At 36.9% G+C, this 23,823-nt stretch overlaps 5 protein-coding genes and 1 pseudogene across 5 annotated transcripts; 5 read left to right on the top strand and 1 right to left on the bottom strand.

The window, feature by feature from the left end:
- Positions 1 to 2,546: 2,546 nt before the first annotated feature.
- On the top strand, positions 2,547 to 5,044 carry LOC147284973 (uncharacterized). Its single transcript, XM_086244378.1, has 4 exons — positions 2,547 to 2,638; positions 3,828 to 4,235; positions 4,337 to 4,453; positions 4,803 to 5,044. The coding sequence occupies exons 2-4, from the start codon at positions 3,864 to 3,866 to the stop codon at positions 4,878 to 4,880; spliced, it is 567 nt and encodes a 188-aa protein (XP_086100504.1). The 5' UTR covers positions 2,547 to 2,638; positions 3,828 to 3,863; the 3' UTR covers positions 4,881 to 5,044.
- A 1,772-nt stretch (positions 5,045 to 6,816) lies between these two features.
- LOC147284972 (vacuolar iron transporter homolog 2 pseudogene) lies at positions 6,817 to 7,669 on the top strand (annotated as a pseudogene).
- Positions 7,670 to 9,287: 1,618 nt separating this feature from the next.
- LOC147284971 (putative FBD-associated F-box protein At5g53635) lies at positions 9,288 to 11,181 on the top strand. Its single transcript, XM_086245752.1, has 3 exons — positions 9,288 to 10,238; positions 10,619 to 10,717; positions 10,936 to 11,181. Exons 1-3 carry the CDS (start codon positions 9,288 to 9,290, stop codon positions 11,179 to 11,181), a joined length of 1,296 nt encoding a protein of 431 aa, XP_086101878.1.
- A 1,347-nt stretch (positions 11,182 to 12,528) lies between these two features.
- Positions 12,529 to 13,492, top strand: LOC147284970 (uncharacterized). Its single transcript, XM_086245750.1, has 4 exons — positions 12,529 to 12,606; positions 12,697 to 12,876; positions 13,041 to 13,163; positions 13,364 to 13,492. Exons 1-4 carry the CDS (start codon positions 12,529 to 12,531, stop codon positions 13,490 to 13,492), a joined length of 510 nt encoding a protein of 169 aa, XP_086101876.1.
- A 1,620-nt stretch (positions 13,493 to 15,112) lies between these two features.
- Positions 15,113 to 18,995, top strand: DGAT2 (diacylglycerol acyltransferase family). The gene is made up of 9 exons (XM_086243333.1): positions 15,113 to 15,455; positions 15,577 to 15,651; positions 15,767 to 15,852; positions 15,945 to 16,051; positions 16,140 to 16,295; positions 16,668 to 16,754; positions 17,054 to 17,151; positions 18,033 to 18,120; positions 18,663 to 18,995. The coding sequence occupies exons 1-9, from the start codon at positions 15,277 to 15,279 to the stop codon at positions 18,762 to 18,764; spliced, it is 978 nt and encodes a 325-aa protein (XP_086099459.1). The 5' UTR covers positions 15,113 to 15,276; the 3' UTR covers positions 18,765 to 18,995.
- Positions 18,996 to 19,092: 97 nt separating this feature from the next.
- On the bottom strand, positions 19,093 to 22,875 carry LOC147284968 (protein FAR1-RELATED SEQUENCE 5-like). Its single transcript, XM_086243332.1, has 2 exons — positions 20,148 to 22,875; positions 19,093 to 19,374 (listed from the first exon to the last, which is right to left on the bottom strand). The coding sequence occupies exons 1-2, from the start codon at positions 22,353 to 22,355 to the stop codon at positions 19,207 to 19,209; spliced, it is 2,376 nt and encodes a 791-aa protein (XP_086099458.1). The 5' UTR covers positions 22,356 to 22,875; the 3' UTR covers positions 19,093 to 19,206.
- Between the last annotated feature and the right edge of the window lie 948 nt (positions 22,876 to 23,823).

Genomic DNA, 23,823 nt, shown 5'->3' with positions numbered 1-23,823 from the left:
GGCAAACTGTCCAGCAGTCATGAATGCAAGCCTGATATTCTGTCTGTCAGAAGATTGTGTCAGGTGCATTCAAGTGTGGCGGTTCGTCCCATCGTGATCTTCCTGGGAATGGCGGCGGAGAGCCGAGCCGAGCCGATACGAACACATGTTTTCATGTGAAGACACGAAGTCCATGTGTGGTCGGATCGGGCATGGGATTCCAGGCCGAGCCGGTCCCATAAACTGGGGGTCTTTCCGAGCTCTAACTGGTCGACGCCAGAACCCGAAAAGAGGCCATCTCCTGTGCCGAGCCGAGCCGGACCGGGATGATCGTGGGAAGATGGACACTCGATCCCATGGAAGATCATCGGTTCGGCTCGGACCGAACATGGAGGGCCGGCGTGGAGATCCGGTCTGAGCTGGCAGAGGCGATGACGAGTGGTGATGATGTGGGGGTCAAAGTTTTGACCACTGAGAGTCAACTCCGAAGTGGATGTTGACCAGCCACGTGTCGAGCTGTGATTAGCTGTTCGGATTGATGTGGATTTTCCCACAAACATAGTGGCCAAAAAAAAAAAAAAACATAGATGATTATATAAACGATTAGAGAAAGTTAGTAACTAATCCTTTTAAGAATATCACATAAGTATGGTCATGAACGTCTTTTCATAATGATAAATGGCATTAGAGTCAACTTGATAGTGCCACATGACCCAATAACATTGCAAGTTTGCAACGCAACATATAAAATCCTAGTAAGAACATTGGGAATTAATATTCTAATCATCTCTTATCTCTTTCATCGTTATTGTAGAGTTGGCTTGTCATCACATATTCTATACCCAATTTGCAGGTTATATAAGTAATTTCCCTTTTTGTTCCACCGTTAATGAAAATCTTGATTAATTGGACGGTGGAGGCACAAGTACAAACAAGCCAATGAAATTAGAGCACCTGTCTAATACAAATCATCAGTGTCGCTTTTGTTCTTTTGTTCATTGTTTTTTCTGTAACCCACAAACAAATATATCACTCTCGCCAGAATTATGACTGGGCTGAGCCGTTGAGGGTCATTAGCACACTCTTATAGCTTCTACTGATATTTCCCAAAAGCAGGTGAACATCTTTGTGCATGTATTGTGGCCTTATTTTACACACAAAAATATGTGTATCTTATTCAATATTTCTTGTTTAACTTAACTTAATTTCTTAATTTGGGTTCAAGACCCGAATTGAATCAAATCAAATTACGAAGGGTACAACCCACTCATAGATTTAAGCGAGTATACAAATCGATCAAGTTGAGCTCAACCCACAAGGAAACTTTCAACCTATGTTAGAATTTCAGATTCTCAAACCTTAGTAATTTTCTAAAAGCTAAACATTACATTATCAATATCCAATAAACCACTTCCATAAAAGGCTCATGCAATGTGCATGACACATCATGTTGAGGTAGGAGTTTGGCAATGATGGTGATTATGATTATGATGGTGAATATTATGATTTTCATATGATAATTTAATTTACTCAAAGCAGACATGATTATAATAATGATTGTAGTCACAATCATTGCTTGTGATGTTTTCCAAGCAAGAGCAATAACCCTTGGAAGGCATCCAATCTCACACAATTGATGCTTAACTTAAGGATAAGACGATTGACTAGTAAGGCAAGAAACTAATCATGCATGTTCACCGTATTGGGATTTGGGAATCTGGACTGCCCTCATTTCTTTCTACTAACTTTTTTTTTTTTTTTAATAGTTTTTTATGTTTGATTGTTAGCCATATCTTAGATGCGAAAATCATGGATCATAGTGGGATTATTGCAAATGTCAACTATATTGATCTTTTTTTTTTTTTTCTTTTTAAATCAGGTTAATCATACTGTTTTAAGGTAAAATCAACGGCAACAATGGCATTGTTATTATTTATCTAAGATTCTTTTGTTTGTATATTTTATTCAATACTACTAGAGAAAATTTTATTATAAAAACATGCATTATATACATTTTAAACCTTTAAATTTTAATGGTTTCATTTTTTTACTATAGAATATAATTTTTTTTTTTTCACAGTTTGTATATCATAGGATGAGTGTATTGTAAACAAACTTATAATAATAAAGTTAATCATTTCAAAAAAATTTGAAATTTTACTCATGTGATGAGTCATGCGTTAGAGTTAGGTACTAGAAAATAATTGATCGGTTATAATACATTCGTTTTCATGACATGCAGACAGATCAGACAGTTACAAAATTTTTATCTTAAAAATAAAAAAGGGTAACTTATTAATTCAATAACAAAAATTCAATAACAACAAGAGCATCTTGCCATACATTCATCTACATGGTAGCAACATCCTAGAATTAAAATAGAAATTACACTTTTGAAGGCAATGCGACCAAATCAGTGGGAGTAGTCAAATAAAAAATAGTGATTGAAACATAAGAGTGAGGGAGGCACATGAACACACACCTACCGATATGCGGCTGTCTGTTGAAAAGAAAAAAGGAAAATAAAAATAAAGATAGAGAGAGAGAGAGAGAGAGAGAGAGAGAGAGAGAGAGAGAGAGAGAGAGAGAGAGAGAGAGAGAGAGAGAGAGAGAGAAGCGCATCATTTGGGCAAATAAAACAAAAAAAAAGACCAGTAAGGTAAGCTCTACTCTCTACACCTCTCGTATCTCCTCTTTATCTTGCAATATTTTCAGTAATCATTTTGTTTTCTGTGAATCATTATTAGTTCAGTGGGTGGGTGTAGGTAAGCTGGTGAAGTTCCAATTGGGGGTTAGATTGCATACTCTCTTCTTGGATTTAGGCCTGATATGGCTGCCCAAATTCAGGCTCAGCTGAACTTAATTGTTCATATAATCCATGAATTTCATCTGCCAAATTCATGTTATGGACTTTTCATCAGATTTAGTCACTTGGGTCTTGTTAATAATACATGAATTTGCCTTGTGGAAAAAGCCTTTTTGAGTTTCTATCTCTATGACACTGGCTAAGCTCAAGTGCTGGACTAACCCCATCACTTTTTATATTGCATAAATTGGATAAAAGCTCTGTTTTTTTTTTTTTTTTTTCTTCGTAACTTTCATTTTTTAATTAGCTTAATAGAAACAGAATTGCCTTTGCGAACAATGCTCAAGTGCTTGTATTTCCATGAACCAAAAAAAATGATAAACAAGAACTACATATACATGTAATGTAAGAATGGTTACTTCCTTTGTCGTTCTTTCTTTTTCTTCTTTGTTATATAAAAATAGGTAAAATTTTAGTTCTGGGAAGCCTATCTATGGTACCATGGAGAGACCTTATGTGTTGTGTCTTCAATAATACAGAAGCACATGAATGCTATATGTTAATGTCTCGAAACTATGAACATTTGGTTTTATCTCATTTGGTTTTGTGCCTCATCATTGCATAGATATTTTGGTAAACGAATGATTGAGATATTTCCATGTCTCTCATTTATTTTTTCATACTCTTCCAAGTCCAATTTTCATCAGAGAGCTTTTGGTAATCAAGAAAGCCATACACAAAGACAAGCAGAACGTCCTCCTTTGTACAACTGATAAATTGGATGATCTGTTTATCTAATTTGATTGAATTCGTGGAGCTTGTTTTGCAAAAACTTAGACTCAGCACCATAGTATAATACATTAGTTGGATTCTACTCATGTCATACACAAACTTGTGCTGCTGATCATGCAAAAATATATTCCTGGTATTAGTTATTCAAAAGAGAATGATATATAAGAGAGTAGCAGTCTTCCATTATGGCAAACTGCCTCTAAATTAGTGACATAAAGCTGCTAATTTTTATATTTATTCATATCTTCAGTAACAGCAAGAGAAGAACAAGGAAGAGGAAGAAACCATGGCTGCAACCTTGTTGTTTACATGCAATTCAAATGTAAACCATGGCTGTAGAAGAGATAATCCGTTGTTGCCTAGATCGTTCCTTGGTGTTGGACACAGAATCCTGGATCAAACCACTGCAAATAGAAACCAAAGCCATTTTAGCTCTCAAAACAAGAAGTTATCTCATAGGTTTTCTGTTTCTGCTGTCACCAAAGGTTCTGCAAAATCAAGCAAGTCTGAAGAAAAAATCCCCCCTTGGGCTAAACCAGACTCAGAAGAGCCCCCTCCTTGGGCCCAAGGTGAAGGCAAGAAAGATGCTTCAGAACAGGGATTTGAGATTCCCTTTTATGTTTATTTACTTGCCTCAGCCATTACTGCAATTGCTGCAGTAAGCTCCCTCTTCCAATCCTTTTGATAAAATTGTGTCCTTTCGAAACCATATATGCCCCTTTGATTTTCTATAACAGGAAAATTAATGCTGGACTGCAGATAGGTTCTGTTTTTGAGTATGTGAACCAGAAGCCTGTCTTTGGAGTTTTGAACTCGGACAGCATATTTTATGCTCCAGTGCTTGGATTTTTTGCATTTACTGGCATTCCCTCTTCTGTAAGTTGTTCTATTTCTCTAATCTTTTTTCTCCTGGTTTCCAGGTTTGTTTTGTTCAATGTTATAATTAGGGTATATTTATATTGAAGTCTTAATTTTGGATCAATGTTATGGCCCTATACCATGAATCTATCAATTTGAATCTTTTCAGTTTTGATATCTTTTGTAGCTACAGAAGAAGTTCACTATCAGCATAGTTACATAATCTGATTACTATTGTGCTATGCTAAAGCCTAAATCCATCCACATTTCAACGTATCAATAGTATAATAGGCTATGAATGAACGTATTTGTTGATAATCTTAACTCAATCCCCTTCTTGGCTTCATAACATGAATGTTGAATGCAGGCATTCCTGTGGTTCAAATCTGTTGAAGCTGCTAACAAGGAAGCTGAGGAGCAAGACAAGAGGGATGGCTATCGATAGGGTCAAAAATGCACAATTAACACATTCATTACCCTGTATACTTAAATCTTTATAAAATTTATGTACTTTTCCTTTCCTTAATCCTATGCTATGGTTGTAATAATTGGATTCTACTTAAATAAGATATAACTAGCTACTAGCACTGCATTGTTACTTGCAGTACACCTGAGAACTTTTGCTTATGGTGATTCATCAAATTTTGACTGTCTACAAAATTTTAGGGCGAATACAAATTGACATAGTTCCAGAGCATCTCATAATGCGTACGTGAATCTGTGAAGATGATACTGATAATGGTTCAATCTTTTTCTTTATTCTTTCCATACAAATGGCATGAGTGATGATTATGTTGTTCTGGTCTCATTGATATTTATGATAGAAACCATTAGATACAGCGGATGGCTACTGTATTTTCAGTTATACAAAACACTTGTGAAATAAACTATGCAGATTACATATCACTATCCTAAATGTCTCATTTTGAGGACATAAGAGTTTCAGATTCAGGATTTACTGTTATATTTTTTTCTCGGGGCTTTCAGTATCGAATATCTTGGTGAGCTCCATCTTATCCAATCTGAAAAAACCAGCATAAGGTCCATAAGGAGTAAATTGTTTGCAGATGAAATCATTTTTATCACATATTAAAGAAGGAAACACAAATGAATGTCATGTATGAAAGATATATACCCCTGTACAACCAAACCCAATCACCTGAGAAGAAAGCCTGCAGACTTGTATGCAAAAGAATTTTCAATATTTTTGCTGGAAGAAGAGTTTAATTACCAATAGTTTTAGTGAGAAATTGTTGCTGTATGCAATGCTGTAGGCAGAAGAGAGCACTTGGGTTGGATCAATCAACCTGCATGGAATATCGCTTACAAGACAACAAATAAATTGGCTGGTATTTGGATAGGAAAATGTTGAAAATTAATGCACATTATTGAAAATACTACAAAATTCTAGAGACTTCCTCAAAGCCCATACAAATTAAAGCTAGAATATTCCACATAGTTCTACATAATTCTAAAAGTCTAGAAGATAGCTTGATAAGAAGAAAGAGTATTCTAGATAAATCTATTAGTAACTATCTTAACTAGAGAAGTCTATATAATTCTACATAAAAGAAGAGTCTAGAATATTAAGCTTATATAGGAACGTACTAGAACATAATTAAAAGTGTAGTATACTCTAGAACCTACTAGAAGCATGTGGCTAATAGATGTTCTAGAGAAGTCAAGTAGGTTCATCTACTCTCTATATATAGCATGTACCCATATCTAAGTGTAAGCAAGAGGCAATACTAAAAGCCACTAGTCCTAAAGTCCTATTGTCCTAGACATCTACATCTCCACTTGTATCCTCCTTTGTTCATCAATAAAAGATACTTTGTTTTATAGTTCAAACACTTCTCATATCAAGCATAGATAGCTAATAGAAGCTTACATAAGCCATTAGCTACGAGTGTCCTAAACACCCTCTAAATTTCTAACAGAAAAAGAAAAGACACGACGCATAAAATTAATCAAGAAGAGAAGCTAGCAGCATAGGTGTGAATCTTACCTTAGAAAACAATGAGGCCCAACCTGATAAAGACAAATATGAATATCATATTCTGTAGTAACAAATGATACTGAGCCTGCAGATCGAAGAAAACACAAGTTTCTCTTGAATATTTAGTAGAAGAATGATAGAGTTGTCTTAAGCATGAGATGTGACAAGGTCTTAGGTTTAAACGTTACCCTACTTTGTAATCTTCCACGGTACCACCTAAGTAATTTTGTACCTATCAATCATCAGACATGGAACTCAGTCCTAGTCTTTGTCTGGTTGTTTCATTTAAAACCCCACGTGGCCTCATGAGCTTGTGTCAATTCTCAGAATCCACACTCCCCGATCAAATTTCTGCAGTAAATTCTCCAAAATATTTCGATTCATGGCTTCTCATCAAACAGTTGAAACCCCTGTTGAACAGAAGCTTCCTGTGAGTACTACTGATGAAAAGAATACAACGACTCATGAACAAGTTCAACGAGCTCAGTGGCTTCGAGCTGCCATCATGGGAGCAAGCGACGGGTTACTATCCACTACGTCACTAATGCTTGGTGTCGGTGCAGTGAAGGAAGATCGTTGATCGTTGGTCCATGGTGCTCTCTGGAATAGCTGGAGCTGTTGCAGGAGCTTGTAGCATGGCTGTGGGGGAGTTTGTTTCAGTTTCAACCCAAAGAGACATTGAAAAGGTCACTCTAAGCAAAAGCAGTACTTCAAATGCTGTGTTAGGTGAGAAAGATGTTAGTGGTCAGATCAAGGCCAACATCCCTGAAAACCCAACAAGAATTATTGAACCTAACTTGACCATTTCAGTTGAACTGACCCCTTCAAGAAGGTCAATCCCATGTGAAAATGCAAGGTGTGAGCCATCAGAGAAAATAGGAATGAAGATTAATACCATTGAGATGAGTAAACAAAATGATGGAGGGGAGGAGGACTCGCTGCCAAGCCCACATAAGGCAGCATCTGCATCAGCATTGGCATTTCTGTGTGGTTCACTTGTGCCTTTAATGTCTGCCATATTGATTGCTCAATGTAGTAAAAGAATGGTGGTGGTTGTTGTGGCCACCTCAATAACTCTGGCTCTGTTGGGGGGCGTGGGAGCTCGGATTGGTGGCTCACCAGTCAGGCCTTCTGCAGTTAGAGTTCTGGTTGGGGGGTGGATTGCCATGGCAATTACTTATGGCTTGCTTAAGCCTTTCGAAAAAGAAAGCAGAAATGACAAAGGAGTGACGTAAGAGTTTAATACATACAAACGCATTTGCTTTGCTTTGAAAATACCGGGTTTTCACAGAATGACAAGGCAACATACAATTTGTCACTTTGATCACAATTATATAATTATAATATTAGTTGAAATGCATGTCATGGAAGTCTTTTGTATCTTTATCTATAAATCTTTTGTCAATGACTTGAACGGACGAATTTGGATCCTTTTTTCTATGTCTTGATGTAAGGGTTCTCTCATCCTGTTTAATTAGCTTCAATAACACAACTCGAAAATACATTAAAATCATCAACTTTCTTAATTCTAGTAGACCACTTGAATTAGATCGAAACAAGGAGAAGAGCTACATTGTGGACGCGTGATTAGTGCGGGATGATATACACAACAGTTAAATATCATTTTTTATTTTTTCTACTTGGGAGTGCTGTTAAAGAAGGCATAGTGGGTTTAAACGTTGGAGGAAGCTTGTCTGATTATATGCTTCTTCGTCCTCTATGTGTTTATTCTTCACTACTCCTCATCCAACCAGTTTCTCTTCCTGACTGCAATGGCCAGCTGGAGGAGTTTGTTTGTCAATCGGATTTTTTTGATTTCTGCTTTGTCCATTTTTAAGCCATTAGATTTACGTGGCAACTTTACATTAAAAAGCAAGCAGATCTTCGGCTCGCAAAAAAAAAAAAAAAAAACACCAAACAGATCTTAGCACCCAAAAAACGTCACTTAAAAACATGCACAAGTTTCTTACTAAGGGTCATTTAAATATTTTTTATTAAACTATTAAAAGCACACATTTAGTTGTATTTAACAAAAATAAATAAAAGTATTTTTGGATTATTTGAGAAACACTTGACATGTGCTTTCGTCAAGTGTTTCTCAAATAACCACTTAAAAGTATTATTATAACTCAGAAACACTTCCAAATGTTTTTACATGAAGCAATTAAAATTTTTATAAAAATTATATGTACTTCTAAGCAGAAGCAATTTCAGCTAAAATGCTGCTAGCGCTTTCTAAAAAACGGTGTCAAACAGATCCTTAGTTGCTGAGTTTTGTGACGCAGGCCTGTGAGTTCTATGTGTAAAGTCCATGCCATTTGGGAATTTATGGGCCTTTTAAAAACGGTGTATATATCAATTACGCACAATAATTTTTCATATTTTAAGCCCAGTAAAGGAGACGGGTGTAGTCACACCTACTAGTAAGGTATTAAAGCATGGCTGCGCACGTCCCATGGTGTAGAAGACACACCTCAACCTCCGACGGCCTCTTCCTCCATCGCTAAGGCATGGCTGGAGCCACCGCTCTCAACCTCTAGTCTCACTGTTGGTAGATAAGATCGAGCCAAAGAAAAGAGTTGGTTTCTTCTCAAGCTCTCTCATCATCTCATTGAGGTATGATTTTTATAATCGGCCTTAAAAACCCTACTTGATCCATATATATTTTTTCTCTTTCGATCACTTTAATGCATAGAATAAGTGAATTTGATTGGTATTGATTAATATTTTGTGCATGGTAAAGGTTCCAGCTGATCCCATCATTCATGGACCGTAGCCATAAGGTGTTACTGCCCTCCGCAAGTTAAAAGCCTCAAGGAGTTGGGGCTTGTACGTAGTACTATTACTGAGAGTATGGCTGACATCATCGACAGATTTAGTAATCTTCCAGATCTTGTTGCTCATCACATTCTTTCCTTCCTTCCCATAACAGACCTCACTCGTTTCGGTTGCGCATCCAAAAGATGCAGACAACTTTATCTGTCAACTCCTTGTTTGAATTTTCATAAAATTTCCAACAAGATTCAACCCTCAGAGGTGATGAGGTCGTTGGAGAGGTTCTTGGGGCTTCGCGGGTTTAATAGGATACAATGCTTACGTATTGATTATCTTACTATGTTTTGGAGAAACGCTAGCTTTCGTGGTGAAGATGAGAAATATAGAGTGATCACGTGGATCAACAATGCTGTCAAGTTTAACCTTGAAGTGCTTGAGCTTCGGAACTTTAGCGATAAACTGCACTTCCCGTTTTCCTTCTTTCTTTGTGGATCTTTGAGGTCTCTATTTTTGGGGAAGGGCGTTAGTGTTCCCAGAGCACCCTCACTCGCGTCTTTCTCTAATCTCGAATACTTAAAGTTCGAGTTGGTTGATATATCGGATGAGGGGATTTTCGAATGGATTTCGTGTTGCTGCAAATGCATTAAGGAATTACATCTCCATTGGCTTAGTGGGAGCAAAAATGTCACCATTGATAGTTCCTCTTTGAAATCATTTACGTTTGTCCAGCGCTATAGTTGTGATGATATCTGCCATCTTAAAATCTCCGGTGAGAAACTCGAAGATATACATATCGACCGGACATTTGGTCCAGGTGCCAACATTTCGTTAAATGTAGTTGCGCCAAATCTTAAAAATCTGAAATGGATAGGGGATTTGTCTATTCACCAACATCTTGGGGAATTCATGTGTTTAGAAGATGCTGAGCTTCTTCTGAGGCCTGGAGCAGATGCATTTGACACCGTGTCTGAGATTCTTGACAGTGTACGTTGGGTTGAAGATCTTACCCTAAACAAAGAGACCACAATGGTAAAGAGAAGATGTTTTTTTTTTAGATTATATATAATATTTTACGGCTTGGCAATAAGAGTTAGTTAATTTATTTTATCTTATTTTCAGATTAAAGATGGCACTACTAGCTTTTACATTCATATTGGTCACACTTACTAGATTAATGGATATGCTTCTAGATTTCGAGTTTGGTTTGAAATTCAGTCTGAAATATTTTGTAATATTACGTTGACAGATTAAGTTAATAGACAAACATGATATGAGTTTCAAGTACTTCTGACTAATTGATTGTTATTGAGTCAACTTGATCTTGGTAACTATTGCATATGTTTATTTATTACTATTCTTGCAGTGTTTTTGGGTTCCCGGCCTTATTTAATTGTGTTTATAACTTGCAGGCTTTGTTCAAGGGAAGTTCCATGCCAGCACCATTAGAGAATGTTTATTTTTTGTGTATTGATATTGAGAGCTGGCTTGACATCCTAGTCCCGAAAATGGTCTCCTTTTTTGGAGGAATGCCTACGTTGAGTTATTTAGTGATACATTCCGGTCCACTCTGCCTTTACCCGGAAATTAATGTAAGTAAAAGTCTTGTTCTCTCTCTCTCTCTCTATGTTGTTTTCCATTTGTCATTTCAGCATTAGTATTAGTCTTCTGTTATTTTTCTTGAAATTTTCATCTGTTGGTTTGTTGGTTGCATTGTTGCCCTTTGCAGTGTTCTGGGTTTAATATGGAATATTGGAAGTTGCAAAACCTTGCTTTTATAGATAAGCTTGAGGAGGTATGCATATTGCTTTGCAACGGGTCTAATGGAATTGAGTTTGTAAGGTATATCCTCGAGCATGCTCATAATTTGGAGGGAATGAGGACTTTTGGTTCACCCAAAGAGTCTAATGCTATAACAAAGTTAAATGAAAGCAAGAGCAAGATGACTTCCAATGCCACAGTTGTCTTTCTGTAAGACCAACAAAGAGGAACTGATCGACAAGGAGGAGGAATGTTTGTGATAAAGCTGAAGAAATAGTTTTACTATCCAGATTCAATCCTTTCAAGGCATAAGGCATATTGTCCCCATAAGAGAGTATGATAGATCCATTTTGGAATTTCTATTGAATAAGAGGGATAACTCTTTAATAGACTTTTTAAAGTATTCCTGGATATTTCCTTTATGTTATAAATCTGAAGTCTATTCAAATATTTTTATTCAATTTCGCACACTACTTGTCCAAAATCTTTTGATCCATGGCTTCTCATCAAACACTTGAAACCTCTGTTGAACAGGAGCTTCCTGTTCAACGAGAAGCCACTTTCGGGATGGGTTGATATCCTCTGCATCACTAATGCTTGGGATTGGTGCAGTGAAGGAAGATCATTAGTCCATTCTCCTGTCTGCAATAGCTGCAGCTATTGCAGGAGCTTGTAGTATGGCTGTGGGGGAATTTGTCTCTGTCTCAACCCAACGAGATATCGAAAAGCTTACTCTAAGCCAAAGCAACACTACTTCAAAGTTCAAATACTGGAGGGGAAGAGGACTTGCTGCCAAGTGCACTTAAGGGCTCTGTCTGGGGGTATGGGAGCTTGTATAGTTAGAGTTCTGGTTGGCTGCCATGGCAATTACTTTTAGCTTGCTTATGCCTTTCGAAAAAATGAAAACTAGATGTGACTAGGACTGATGTAAGCATGCAACCACATGTGCAAAATTTGGGGATATATGGACGAAATTTCTTAACCAAATACATTTTCCAAGGAAATAATAGCTAGCTTTCTTCCATCTTGAATTATAAATGGTGCCAAAATTTCTCATGGTCAAGTCAATCTGAGATGCATTGCATGTGTGTATATACATATACGTGTGTAATTGTGTATATATATATATATATGTGTGTGGGAGAGACATGGAAGCAAAATCTTGCAGAGATAAGAGATGATGAGATAGAATAAAATATGATCAGCCCATATGGTCAGTTGGGAAGGTTCCAACAGCATTACTCACATAAAATATAAGCATGGTGACAATAAAGTATGGCAAGGTGGTTGTCAATTGAAAGCTTCTTCAACAGCTTCTATTATAAAAGTGATGGGAGTGTTTGACTTTAGGCATAGTCACCTTTGTCTTCTAATAAAGGTCCAAATTATGTGTCTTCATCAGTGTCTTCTTCCCCTCTCTCCATAACAAGTTATACTTTGCAATTTAGCTGCCAAAAAAGATGCATATGCTTGAAGCTGCTTGTTGTTCATAAAAAGTTAGCAATTAAACTAGACAAGATTGAGAGACATAAACTGAACTTCCAAGATCTGATTGAAACTCATGGACCAAGAAGAAAAGCAAGAAATGATCAGTACACCCATGCCTATTCTCCAAAGATTGGACCGGCTTGATCGTTTGGTAACATGTGATCTTTTATTTATTTTTATCCAATATCAATCGTTTATCCTGCTCACATTTCAAAATACCCTGATCATCTTCTTCATTCAGTTGCAGTTTTTGGAACAGAAGCATGGCTTGTCATTGTCAGGTAGGCATTCTTCATGTCCTGCCTGCAAAACCATGGAACCAGAAGATCAGTGCAAGACTCTGTCATCTGCAATTGAAGAAGTAAATCATAAAGGCACGCTCGTGGAACGAGTAGCTATGCTTGAGAACCGGGTACTACAGGTTAGCACCAAGGAAAATTCTACAATATATACAACCTTATATGTCATACAACCGCACTTTTAACTTTATAGAATGATAATCACCGTTGAATTTGTCCCATCATTAACAAATGTCCTAGTGTTTTGTTATTTGTCCTTGTAACTTTTTCTGTCTTCCCAATTTAGTTAAGCCATGAGATGGATGTAGAAAACGCATCAACTTCTAGCCGTTCCACCATTCTGGTATCTGAGAAAATTTGGCAAGGATCAGCTGGTTTGACCATATTTGACACCCCCCAACACAATCCAGTAAGTAATTACAAGGCATATGATTATGATGAGAATGGTACACATTGCATAATACTAAACACTAAACTGTTTTAATTTTCACAGCAATATCAAACTGGCCCTAATAAAAATTATCATTTGTTCATATTCTGCTATCTGGTTTGATTGGCCAAAGGGAAAATATAAAAGTGCACTGAAAGAAAGTGTGGTGATGATTGCAGGAGTGTGGCTCCTCAGAAGCATGTGCAAGAAAGCAGCAGGGTGGCAAAAAAAGCAGAACATCACGCACAAACATTGTCTCCATGGGTCAGTTGAGAGGACGGTTTAGGTGGACTAGAATGGGATGTTAATCATCCAACAAACATTAATTGCTTCATTAATTGTAGATTATGTGATCAAACATAATCTAGATTACTTTTTAGTGCAGTTCAATCTCTTGATTGACCAAACATTTGATTGGACTAATATTATCCAATTTCATCCCTTTCAATCCCACCAACAAACGAAGGTTGTCAAATATGAAATACTTGGCAGATGCTCTCTTTCTATTTATTTTTTGCTTATTTATTGTGAGATTTGAGTGATGGTTTGTGATTGATTATGGATACCTGTTTTTTAGGCAAGTGTTTGACATAAGAGAAATTAATAAATGCTTGTATAATAAGAGTAGTTTTTAAACAATTAATGATGTAGATGTATATAATTGTGGATGTGGTTGTATGTCATAACTCATAACCAAAAATATATTACCAATTAAAGGTATAATAAAATGTGGCCCATATGTGTAGGTCATGTGCGTTTTCTATTTTAAACCGATCTCTAATGGTACGTGATGCATTTGCGTACATATATAGCACTATAAATAATGTGGCCTTTGATGGTGAACTTGCCAATTCTATTATCCAAAGGAATGACTAGTTTGATAGCATAATGCCAAAATAAAGGAGGTTGCGTAGGTGAAGCAAAAGATAGAGCTAAAACGTTTTGCCTTTCTTTTTATCTTAGATATCAATAGAGTACTCTTTTCACAAAAGGCCAATAACACTTTCATCACTTGTGACTTGTGAGTATTTGATACACTATGATAAAATCAACTTTCCATTCCATATATCCCACTCTCTTTTTTTTATAACCACATGTAACATTTGTGACATTGCACACATTATGTAAACATATTTAATGCTTCAAATATATATAGTCATTACTAATTATTTAGTTCGAATGTTGGTAAATTAAATAGAATTAATCAATGAGCATTTTGTTTAATAGATAACACTCAATTTCTCGTTTAAAAAACAATATCTTGAATTCAAATCTTATAAATGATAATTGAATAAAAAAATAAATTTTCAAAATTCAAAATCATATAAAAGTAAATTAATATTTATATATTAAATATAAATATAAAAATAGGTTGAAGTGTTAAAATCTAAACTAATTTTCATTTTGAGGAGAACTTATAGTACTAGAGGTAGAATGATAAAAAAAATTTGACTCTCATTTTTTCTTTTTTGATGAGGGGGGGGAGGCAATCGGACTTGGGTGTATGAGATCAATTCTAGAGCTCTTCCAACTGTTCAGTAACGCAAAAATTGACTCTTTCATACACAAAAGAAAAAGAAATAAAAATGAAAAGGAAAAAAAAAGCCTGAATTTTGAAGGAAGGTGAATACCATGTGACCGACCGCAGAGCACCGACCAGTAATGATTTAAATAGGCAAATAAAGATGGTGATGGAGGCAAATGAACGTATCGTAGTTAGTTATTAGTTGTTGGACAATGGAACTTCATATTCAGTAAAAAAAAAATATGAAAAAGGAAAAAAAAAAAATTTACAGGAGGGGGGTACGAAGGAGGTGATCTTGATCGGGTAAAATTTACCCGATTAGTTTAATAAACTATTAGTCTATCAGTCACCGATAGAGCATATTTTAATGATGTCATTCGCGTCAAGTGTTATCCCAGAAACGCCCAGAAAACCGTGACAGACGAGACGGTGACACCAATGCTGGTAGACAGTCATGATGTGATCAAATGCAGACAGAAAAGTTTTGATTTTTCGAGAATTTATTAGTGGCAGAAATTTGGGTTGGAGAAGAAAAAGAAGAAGAAGAAGATTTATTGTATTGTAGAAATGGTGGAGATGAAGAAGAAGGACGAGGAGGGAATGACGATATTCAGAGGAAGAGAGAAATCCGAGTCCAACATCGCACACCTGGTTGTGGCCATGGGTATATGGCTTGGGGCTATCCATTTCAACGTGGGTTTGATTCTCTTCACCATCTTCTTCCTTCCTCTCTCCAAGTCCCTCCTGTGAGTATTCCTATTCTCTCTCTCTCTCTCTCTCTCTCTCTCTCTCTCTCTCTCTCTCTCTCTCTTCCTTCTGATTATTCGTTTATTTATTTGTTTTTCTGCTGAGAAATTTGTGTTTCAGGGTACTTGGGTTGCTTCTATTGTTTATGATCATCCCAGTTAACGAAAAAAGCAAAATAGGCCGAACACTGTCCAGGTAAGAGTGCCCTTCGCTCTTTGGAATTTGGGTTTCAACTTTCAAGTATAAAATCCGACCCAATAAACATAAAGTTCATATTTTTCATTTTTTTGGGGTTGAATTGCTTTTGCAGGTACATATGTAAGCATGCCTGTAGTTATTTTCCGGTCACTCTGTCTGTAGAGGATATACATGCCTTTGATCCTAATCGAGCTTATGGTATACAAAATATACACCCTTTTCATCAGTGTATGCCTTTACCATTTCAAGCTATGATATAAGTTACATTTGTATCTCTGTGGTTCATGCAGTCTTTGGTTATGAACCACATTCAGTTTTGCCCATTGGTGTTGTTGCACTAGCTGAACATACTGGTTTCTTGCCTCTCCGCAAAATTAAGGTCCTTGCGAGTAGCGCTGTAAGACTACTACTTTACTTCATGTGAACCTTTTTCTACAATTTCTTAGCTATACTTTTGCTTATTCTGTGTGGGGAATTGTGTTTAGGTGTTCTACACACCTTTTCTTAGACATATATGGACATGGTTGGGTCTTACACCAGCCACGAAGAGTAACTTTATCTCCCGATTAGCTGCTGGTTATAGTTGCGTTCTTGTGCCTGGTGGAGTGCGGGAGACATATTATATGGAGTGTGGCAAAGAGGTTTACACCTTTTAAGTTCTTCCTTACGCTCTTTGTTAATTGTTCTGTCTAGTCATCTGTTGCTATATCTAGATGTAAAGAATAACTGAGTGCTACAAATTCTTGAATCTATTAATCAGCTGAAGCTGGTGACCTAGATTTCTTCTCATTTAGCTAATCAAGCTTACGGTCAATATCCTGATTAAAAAAAAAAAGCATGAGGTCAATTTTGTGTTTTTGCCTAATTTTATGGCCATTTTGATTATCTAATATGACCTATGGTGCCCATTTCTGCTCTCCCTCACAAGCACACTTGAACATATAGAGGCAGCTCATTTGTTCTGTTTTCTTGATTGCAATTCCATTCTCAATTTCTTATCATTTACTTTGTAGATAGCATTCCTTAAGTTGAGAAGAGGGTTTGTTCGCATAGCCATGGAGGGGGGTCATCCCCTGGTTCCAGTTTTCTGCTTTGGTCAGGTATCACCACTTTTTATCTAGTTTTTACACCAATTAAAGTTAATTGGTTTCAATTCTTGCTTCAGGTGCATTGTATCAGCTTTGCCTTTGTCTGCCTTCTGCTTTACTGGTCCAAACTTGTATTGGTGTATATAGTTTTCTAACTATTAAGATCAGTTTGTTGGTTTCATACGTCCATTGCTTGGGCTTATTAGGGCCATTTTGTTGATCAATACTTTTCCTGTCTCTCATGCTTGTGCTTCACCTAACAGAGAAATAATAGTCCCTTTTTCTTTTCTTATGATCCAACCATGCCACAGTCAAATGTTTATAAGTGGTGGAAGCCAAGTGGGGAGCTCTTTCTGAAGTTTGCTAGAGCTATCAAGTTCACACCAATTTTCTTCTGGGGAATTTTTGGGTATGTATTCTTAGTTGATTGATATGATATTGTCTTCTTAACTTTCTCCTTATTTTTCCATCTAGTAAAATTTTGTCATTCTTTGTGGAGGAAAAATCTAAACCATTTTGGAATGTTAAGTGAGTCCAAGGTTAAAAAAAAATGATGTGGGGAATGATATCTAGTTAACCACGTTAAGATTAAAAAAATAAGTTGTTTACTATAGAAGCACTGTATTCATAAAGCAGGACTCCAGCCCCACTATGAACGGTTCTCCAAAAAAAGTCCATGTCATGCAACATCTCCTTCTCTATATATCAAGTCAGACATTTTTCTTTGTCCATATGGTTTTTTGGACATGTTTCTTGCTAAAACTCTAACATATGCGAAACAGTATTGTTTTCCCTTGTCTTGGAGATGTTGGGACTTGTGTATCCAATAGAAGTTGTAAGGTTTTGGCTGTTACAGACAAAAAATTCATAAAAATATTCTGCTGGGAAAGAAATTTTTTGTTGAGGCCTTATCTTAATAGTAATTTTCTCGAGTAGAATTTTTGTCTTTGCAATTAGCCGTGGGACATTTATGTCTAAAAACTGAAAGAAGAAACTATATATTCCACTGAAACTTTCTGATTTTTATTGGTCTAAAAACTTTCTGATTAGATGGGCAGTAATTATACTATTATTGAATTTGTTTTGACCAACCTATCCAGGGATTAGTGTTATTATGAAGTTTGACAATATTTGCCTGCAACCTGCTTTTGCATTTGTTGTAGTATATATGTTTGTTGAGTATGTTCGTTCACCTTAGCAAAAATGAAAGTATATTTATGATGTTGGCAGTTAGCAGTGCTACAGTTTTTGGCAACTGTTTATGGTTCATAATGTGGTTCTCCTTTGCAGAACTCCTATACCCTACAGCCAACCAATGCACGTGGTTGTAGGTAGACCAATCAATCTCAAGAAAAATCCAGAACCCACCATGGAAGAGGTAAGGATTCCACCACAACACCTGAGCATAATGTATGTTTTTGATTACCTGTGAACATTTGTTCAACCCCATTGCCCTGGACTTCATCTTCTGCGTGCATCCTGTTTGAATGAATGCTTTAAATGACGCTTGTGGGAAGACTAAAGCATGAATTAGAGCTGAGATGTGGAATGCCTACGAATGGTCACTACTCTTCAACATCAATGATGTCCACTAAGGGCCGTCTCCCATGCCAAAATATGTCTCCATTTTTGCTTTCTTTGGCCTTTGAAACTCCATTCTGGTGGAACATCTAATCTTCTGCTGAGCTATAGCATGTGATTGTTGATATTTTCTTAATATTTCATCTAGTCTAGGGCTTTGTTCCATGTCAAAAGTTACAAAAGTTGTCTCAAGCTATTGGATATAGTTTTAGTTGCATGAAATGAGTGAACTGCATGTAAATCAGGTGTTAACTAGCAGCTCAAGCTCCACAGAGTTGTATATATTGACGAGTGCATAGCAGCTAAATGTTTCAGTGCATACTTGTTTATTCTTTCCAGGTCACTGAAGTGCATGGTCAATTTGTTGAAGCACTACAGGATCTTTTTGAAAGGCACAAGGCGCGGGCTGGTTTTCCTGACCTTCAATTGACAGTTCTGTGATCAGATCTTACTCTATGTTCCTTCATGCTCCCTCATTGTCACTTTTTTCTATTCAATTCCGGGAAACTTAGTGATAAAATGTTGTATTCAGTTAAATTGTTGAAAAGACAGTTGAAGAATTACTCTTGTTCTATAGCACTATAGCTAGTGGTCAAGCTGATTATACATAGTATGCACTTGCTTATTTGAAAACTTAAAACCTTCTTCTAGAGCTTCAGATGTGGTATAATTAGGATTTGTAATCTGTGTTTTAAATTATTTGATAATTTTTTAATAAAATTCATGAATTGGGCTTGAATTACCTTTTTAGTTTGGTGCATTGAACTCATCAGGGAAAGCATGTATTTTCTCAGGGGAAAAAAAAAAAACATTTTTACAAGAAATAGTGAACCTGGCTTTCTGTATGAGAGAGAGAGAGAGCTATCACTGACATTAGATAACACTACTCTTTCATTCCTAATTTAATGTTTTGAACTTTAACTGACAGTCGTAATTTTTGTTCCTCAATATCTTTCAAAACTGAAAGCAAATTAGCCCGGTACACTTCACATTTCCGTCGTGCACGCTCAAGTTGACGAGATAGTTTCTGGATTTTCTTGTCCTGGTCATCCTACAAAATTGCACAAACAATGTTCAGTAACAATAACAACAAAACAAAAGATTTTAGAGCGAGAGCAGCAGCCAGCCATTTGCCAACCCCCCAAAAAAAAAAAGGGAATGCATGTCAAAGGTCTCTGCTCACCACCGAAATAATAATCACTTCAGCATGTGCACAAGTATATGACTTGAGAGACATCATAGTTGGCATGAAAATGTGGCAATAGGCATATAGAAAGCAACAGATAACAAATACCCGAAAAGTTAAAAATAATGGATGTATCCCATAAGAAAAGCATTTTTCAATCTTCACTGCATATGGAGTAAGCAAAATTATATGCACCAGCTATTTCCCAACTCAGATTGGCTGTAGCCTTTAAAGTACTCTTTATCTCTGCCCAATAATCCCTATAAGTACTTTCAAAGACAACAAAATCCTATTGTGGCTTTGCAAGTTTGCATCTGTTTAAGCACATTTCTCTCAGCATATCCTTATGCATTTTCCCCTGATGGTGTGTTGAAAGAACTAAGACCCTCACCTCTAATCTCTTTTGGATTTTTCCCATAGTATTGTCAGAAAGGAAGGAGGTTTCAAGTGGTTGGATATGAAGAATTATGAAGTGAACAGAAGAAAATAAATTCCTCTCAACAAGTGCAAAATAATGCACAAATCCAAGAAAGCATTGGGTAAACAAAATAACAAAGATCAACAGAGGAATTAAAGAATATCTCTGGGAAAAAATAAACTAAGGACTGACTGAATATAAGTAACAGGAAAAAACTAACCGCAGACAGAGTTTCCAAGCTCCATTGTTGATCACCAAAAGTATTACTTGCTTGACTTCCTAAATGAAAACCATCTCCTTTGCCAGTTCTATTAACAATAGCCAACCTCCCACCATTCTTGTTTGCAAGAGCAACTTTATTTGTAGCCTCTTGAAGGGCACCCATAGCCACATTATAGATTTCAACAGTTTTAACCCCTTCATCTACATACTTAAGCGCCTCATGACGAAGATTACTGTATCGTACTGTGAGAGATTCTTGCGACCTATTCAACAAATCGCTGGCACGATCCTCCAATATGACACCACTCTTGGCATTCCTTGTCCACCGCTTCAAAATATAATGAGATGGCAGAGTAAGAACATTTGTCACCCTAAAAACTGTCAAGATGTGTGCGCAAAGAAGGCCAGAGAACTCAAACATCTGGCAACTACAAAATGCTTTCATTTCATGAACATTAAATCTAACAAAATACAATTTATGACTTTCCCCATATTTAGCAACTTGATATATGGATCCTTCCTCCTCATCCTCAACTTTCGTCGCCAAGAAAGTTAATGTCTCAACCAACTGCTCTTGAAATTTCATAAATAATTTCCTTGTGTAAAGCTCAGCTGCCTGTTTCTCCATAGGTGAAGGGGTCTTAAGAACCGGAGCAGTATTTATTGTATCATAATCTGCCTTCACTTCTTTCTCATATCTACTTTCAAGAGCTTTCTCATACTGCTTAACAAACAGCTGTAGGGTTGTTGATGCATTGACATATCCATCAAAATAAGAGTTCATGCTATCACTAGGCTGTGTTATGGACATTTCTGCAAAGAAGGTGTCCCTCAAGTATACAGGGATCCACTGCTGCCGATCAGCATATATCAATTGAAGCCATTCATGTTCCCTGAGATCATATTTATCAATTAGAGACGACCAACAAGCCTCAAACTCTTCAATTGATTCAGTCAGGTTGACACATTTATGAAGCTCTGCTTCAAAGTTGTAATTCTCAGAAAGCACATGGGACAACTTCTCTTGGCATTCTTTAAAGATGTGCCACTTGCAGAACCGGTGTCGGGTCTCAGGAAAAACCTGGGTGATGGCCAAGCGAATCACTCGATCATGATCAGTAGTGATTGAGAGTGGAGGCCGGCCAGACATTGCCATGAGCCATGTTTTAAAAAGCCAAAGAAACGATGCCTCAGATTCATTTATCAGGAGGGCACATCCGAACAACACAGGCTGTCCATGATGGTTAACCCCTGTGAAAGGTGCAAAAGGCAATCTGTACCGGTTTGACCTGTAAGTTGTGTCAAAGGTAACAGTGTCTCCGAAGTAAGTGTAATTAGTCCTTGCCTTAGGATCAGCCCAGAAGATATTGCTCATGCACTGATCTTCATCTCCCTGCACAGCATAGAAAAATTCTGGGTCCCCAGCTTGCTTGTTCTTCAGGTAATCCAAGAGCAGCTGGGTGTCGCCTCCAAGGGTCCTTTGCCGACTACTTCTCATGTAATTCCTGCAGTCACGCTCTGTGAAGCCAACATTGCTAATTCCACCATATTCTTTGATGAGGGCGGACATAATTCCACTAGGGCCAATCCCAGCACCCTGCAAGGTATCAATCAAGGACTTTGCAGAACCAGAGACATGCCGATGAGAGCGGAGGCAATGCACCTTATCAGGGGGAACCAACTCATGGTTGTGCTCCTTGACAAAAGTAGAGACAACCCATCTCCCAGAGTCTTGAATCTTGACAACCAACATGGCCTTACAACCGACTCGGGTCTCCGCCCGAGGGCGCTTGACCCTGCCATTGTGGTCAGAGCCAGGCTTGTCATGCTTGTCGACACGAAACCCTTCCTTGGCGCAAACAAAAGACCTCTGGATGATGGCACCATCACGCCTGGAGCGGCGAGACATGCTGACGCGAGTGCTGAAGCCAATGCGGCGAGCATAGGAGTTGTAGAAGGCCTTGGCAGCCTCTTCTGATTCGAACTCCATTCCCTCATAAGGTTCCAGATTAGTGTCCCCTTCAGGAATGTAAGGTTCGGCAATGGCAGCATAACCAGCAACAGAAGCTGTTGGAGAAGCAGTAGCAGCAGCAGCAGGAGAATCATGAAGGAGGTCATCGTGGTCAACAGGGTGGTCAATGTCACCCAGACCCATCATGTCAAATTCAATAACCTCATTGCCCATGCTCAATGGTTCAAACTCCATTTATCATATGGGGTTATATATAAATGTACACAATAAATTCTCCAATTAAATGTTAATTAAACAATGATAATCCATGAAGAACAAGTGGATATGAAGAACAAGAGAAAAGGGTATCAATGCAAAGATACGGAGTGTCCGAGCAATGAAGAAAAAGTGAACAAATGAGAGAGAACACACAATTTGATGATAAGTTTTGAATTTATGAAGGAAAGGGAAAACCTTGAAGATAACCCTTTTGAGCAAAAAGCAGGACACCCACCAAAAGGGCCAAAAATCCTCACTTTGAGATGTTCAGCAGCACACACACACTCCAAAGTCCACAGAAACGAAAACACCGCATAAATTCAACATGCACACACACACACACAGAGTCCAGAGAGACTGATAAAGAGAGAATGAGAGAGAGGGTTCAGTTGGGTTGTGGGTTTTAGGGCAGGTGATTTGGTATTTGACGAAACCTGCAAGGCACCAAGGACTACCACGTTTCACGCCGTTGGATCCATCCCATCATCCCTTTCCATTTCGTCTATCACCTATTGCCTTCCGTTTGGCAACTCGGACTATCAAAAGAGTTTTTCTAATAATTATATGGATTATATAATTAAAAAATATTTAAAAGATTTATAAAATTTGTATGTACTTTAATAAAAGCATTTATAGCAAAAGTATTATCAAGCATAAACGCTTCCTATAATAGCAAATATCATATTAGCTCTAAGCAAAAATTTGCATATCTCATTATGGTGATGTGACATCACTACCAGAGAGAAACGAGGTTCTTAACTTCAATATCTCAAATCTCATTTTTATTTAATGGTAATGACATGTCACTTATTACAGGGATATGCAAGTTTTTTGCTTAAATGAGTTGTGTTGTGCCGGTTTAAGCCGTTTAAATTGAACCTATTAGTGTTTTTGTACCGTGTTTGTACTAGTCTATTTAATAATTATGTCTTGTTTGTACTCACCTAAATAGCTAAGATCATTTGTGCTCGTATTATATTTGTGCCATAAAATGGTCGGCAACTCTTTTTTCTTTTTCTTTTTTAAAGTGAAAAAACTTATTTTAGGATGCTCTTTACTTCTTTAGCAACCAAATAAAAAAAAGTAAAATTTAGAGTATAATCCATTTTAAGATCGATAGTGATTTAAAATTTTTAATTAAGTCATTTTATTTTTCTTATTTGACGGCTTTATGTTATGTTTTAACTCTAAAATTTTGGGTGCAGCTTCTACAAAGCCCATTCTACACCCTAGGAGGGGAAATACCCTTCAAATCGGAGAAGAACTTTATTATGAATTAGAATGATTTTCTTATAAATGATTATAAATTAAAAATATTTTTTTATAAATTTTAAAATACCTTAGTCTCCATCTAAAAACTGTGTTTTTTAAAAGATTTTAAGCCAAATTATCTCTAAAAAAATTTGTTTTTTTGCAAAGCGTTTTTCACTTTTTAAAAATAAAG

Source organism: Dryas octopetala, chromosome 5 (assembly GCF_963921425.1).
Source record: "Dryas octopetala chromosome 5, drDryOcto1.1, whole genome shotgun sequence".
Classification (NCBI taxonomy): Eukaryota; Viridiplantae; Streptophyta; class Magnoliopsida; order Rosales; family Rosaceae; genus Dryas; species Dryas octopetala.
The sequence above is the reverse complement of the archived record's forward strand: the minus strand, read 5'-3'. Positions and strand labels throughout refer to the sequence as shown.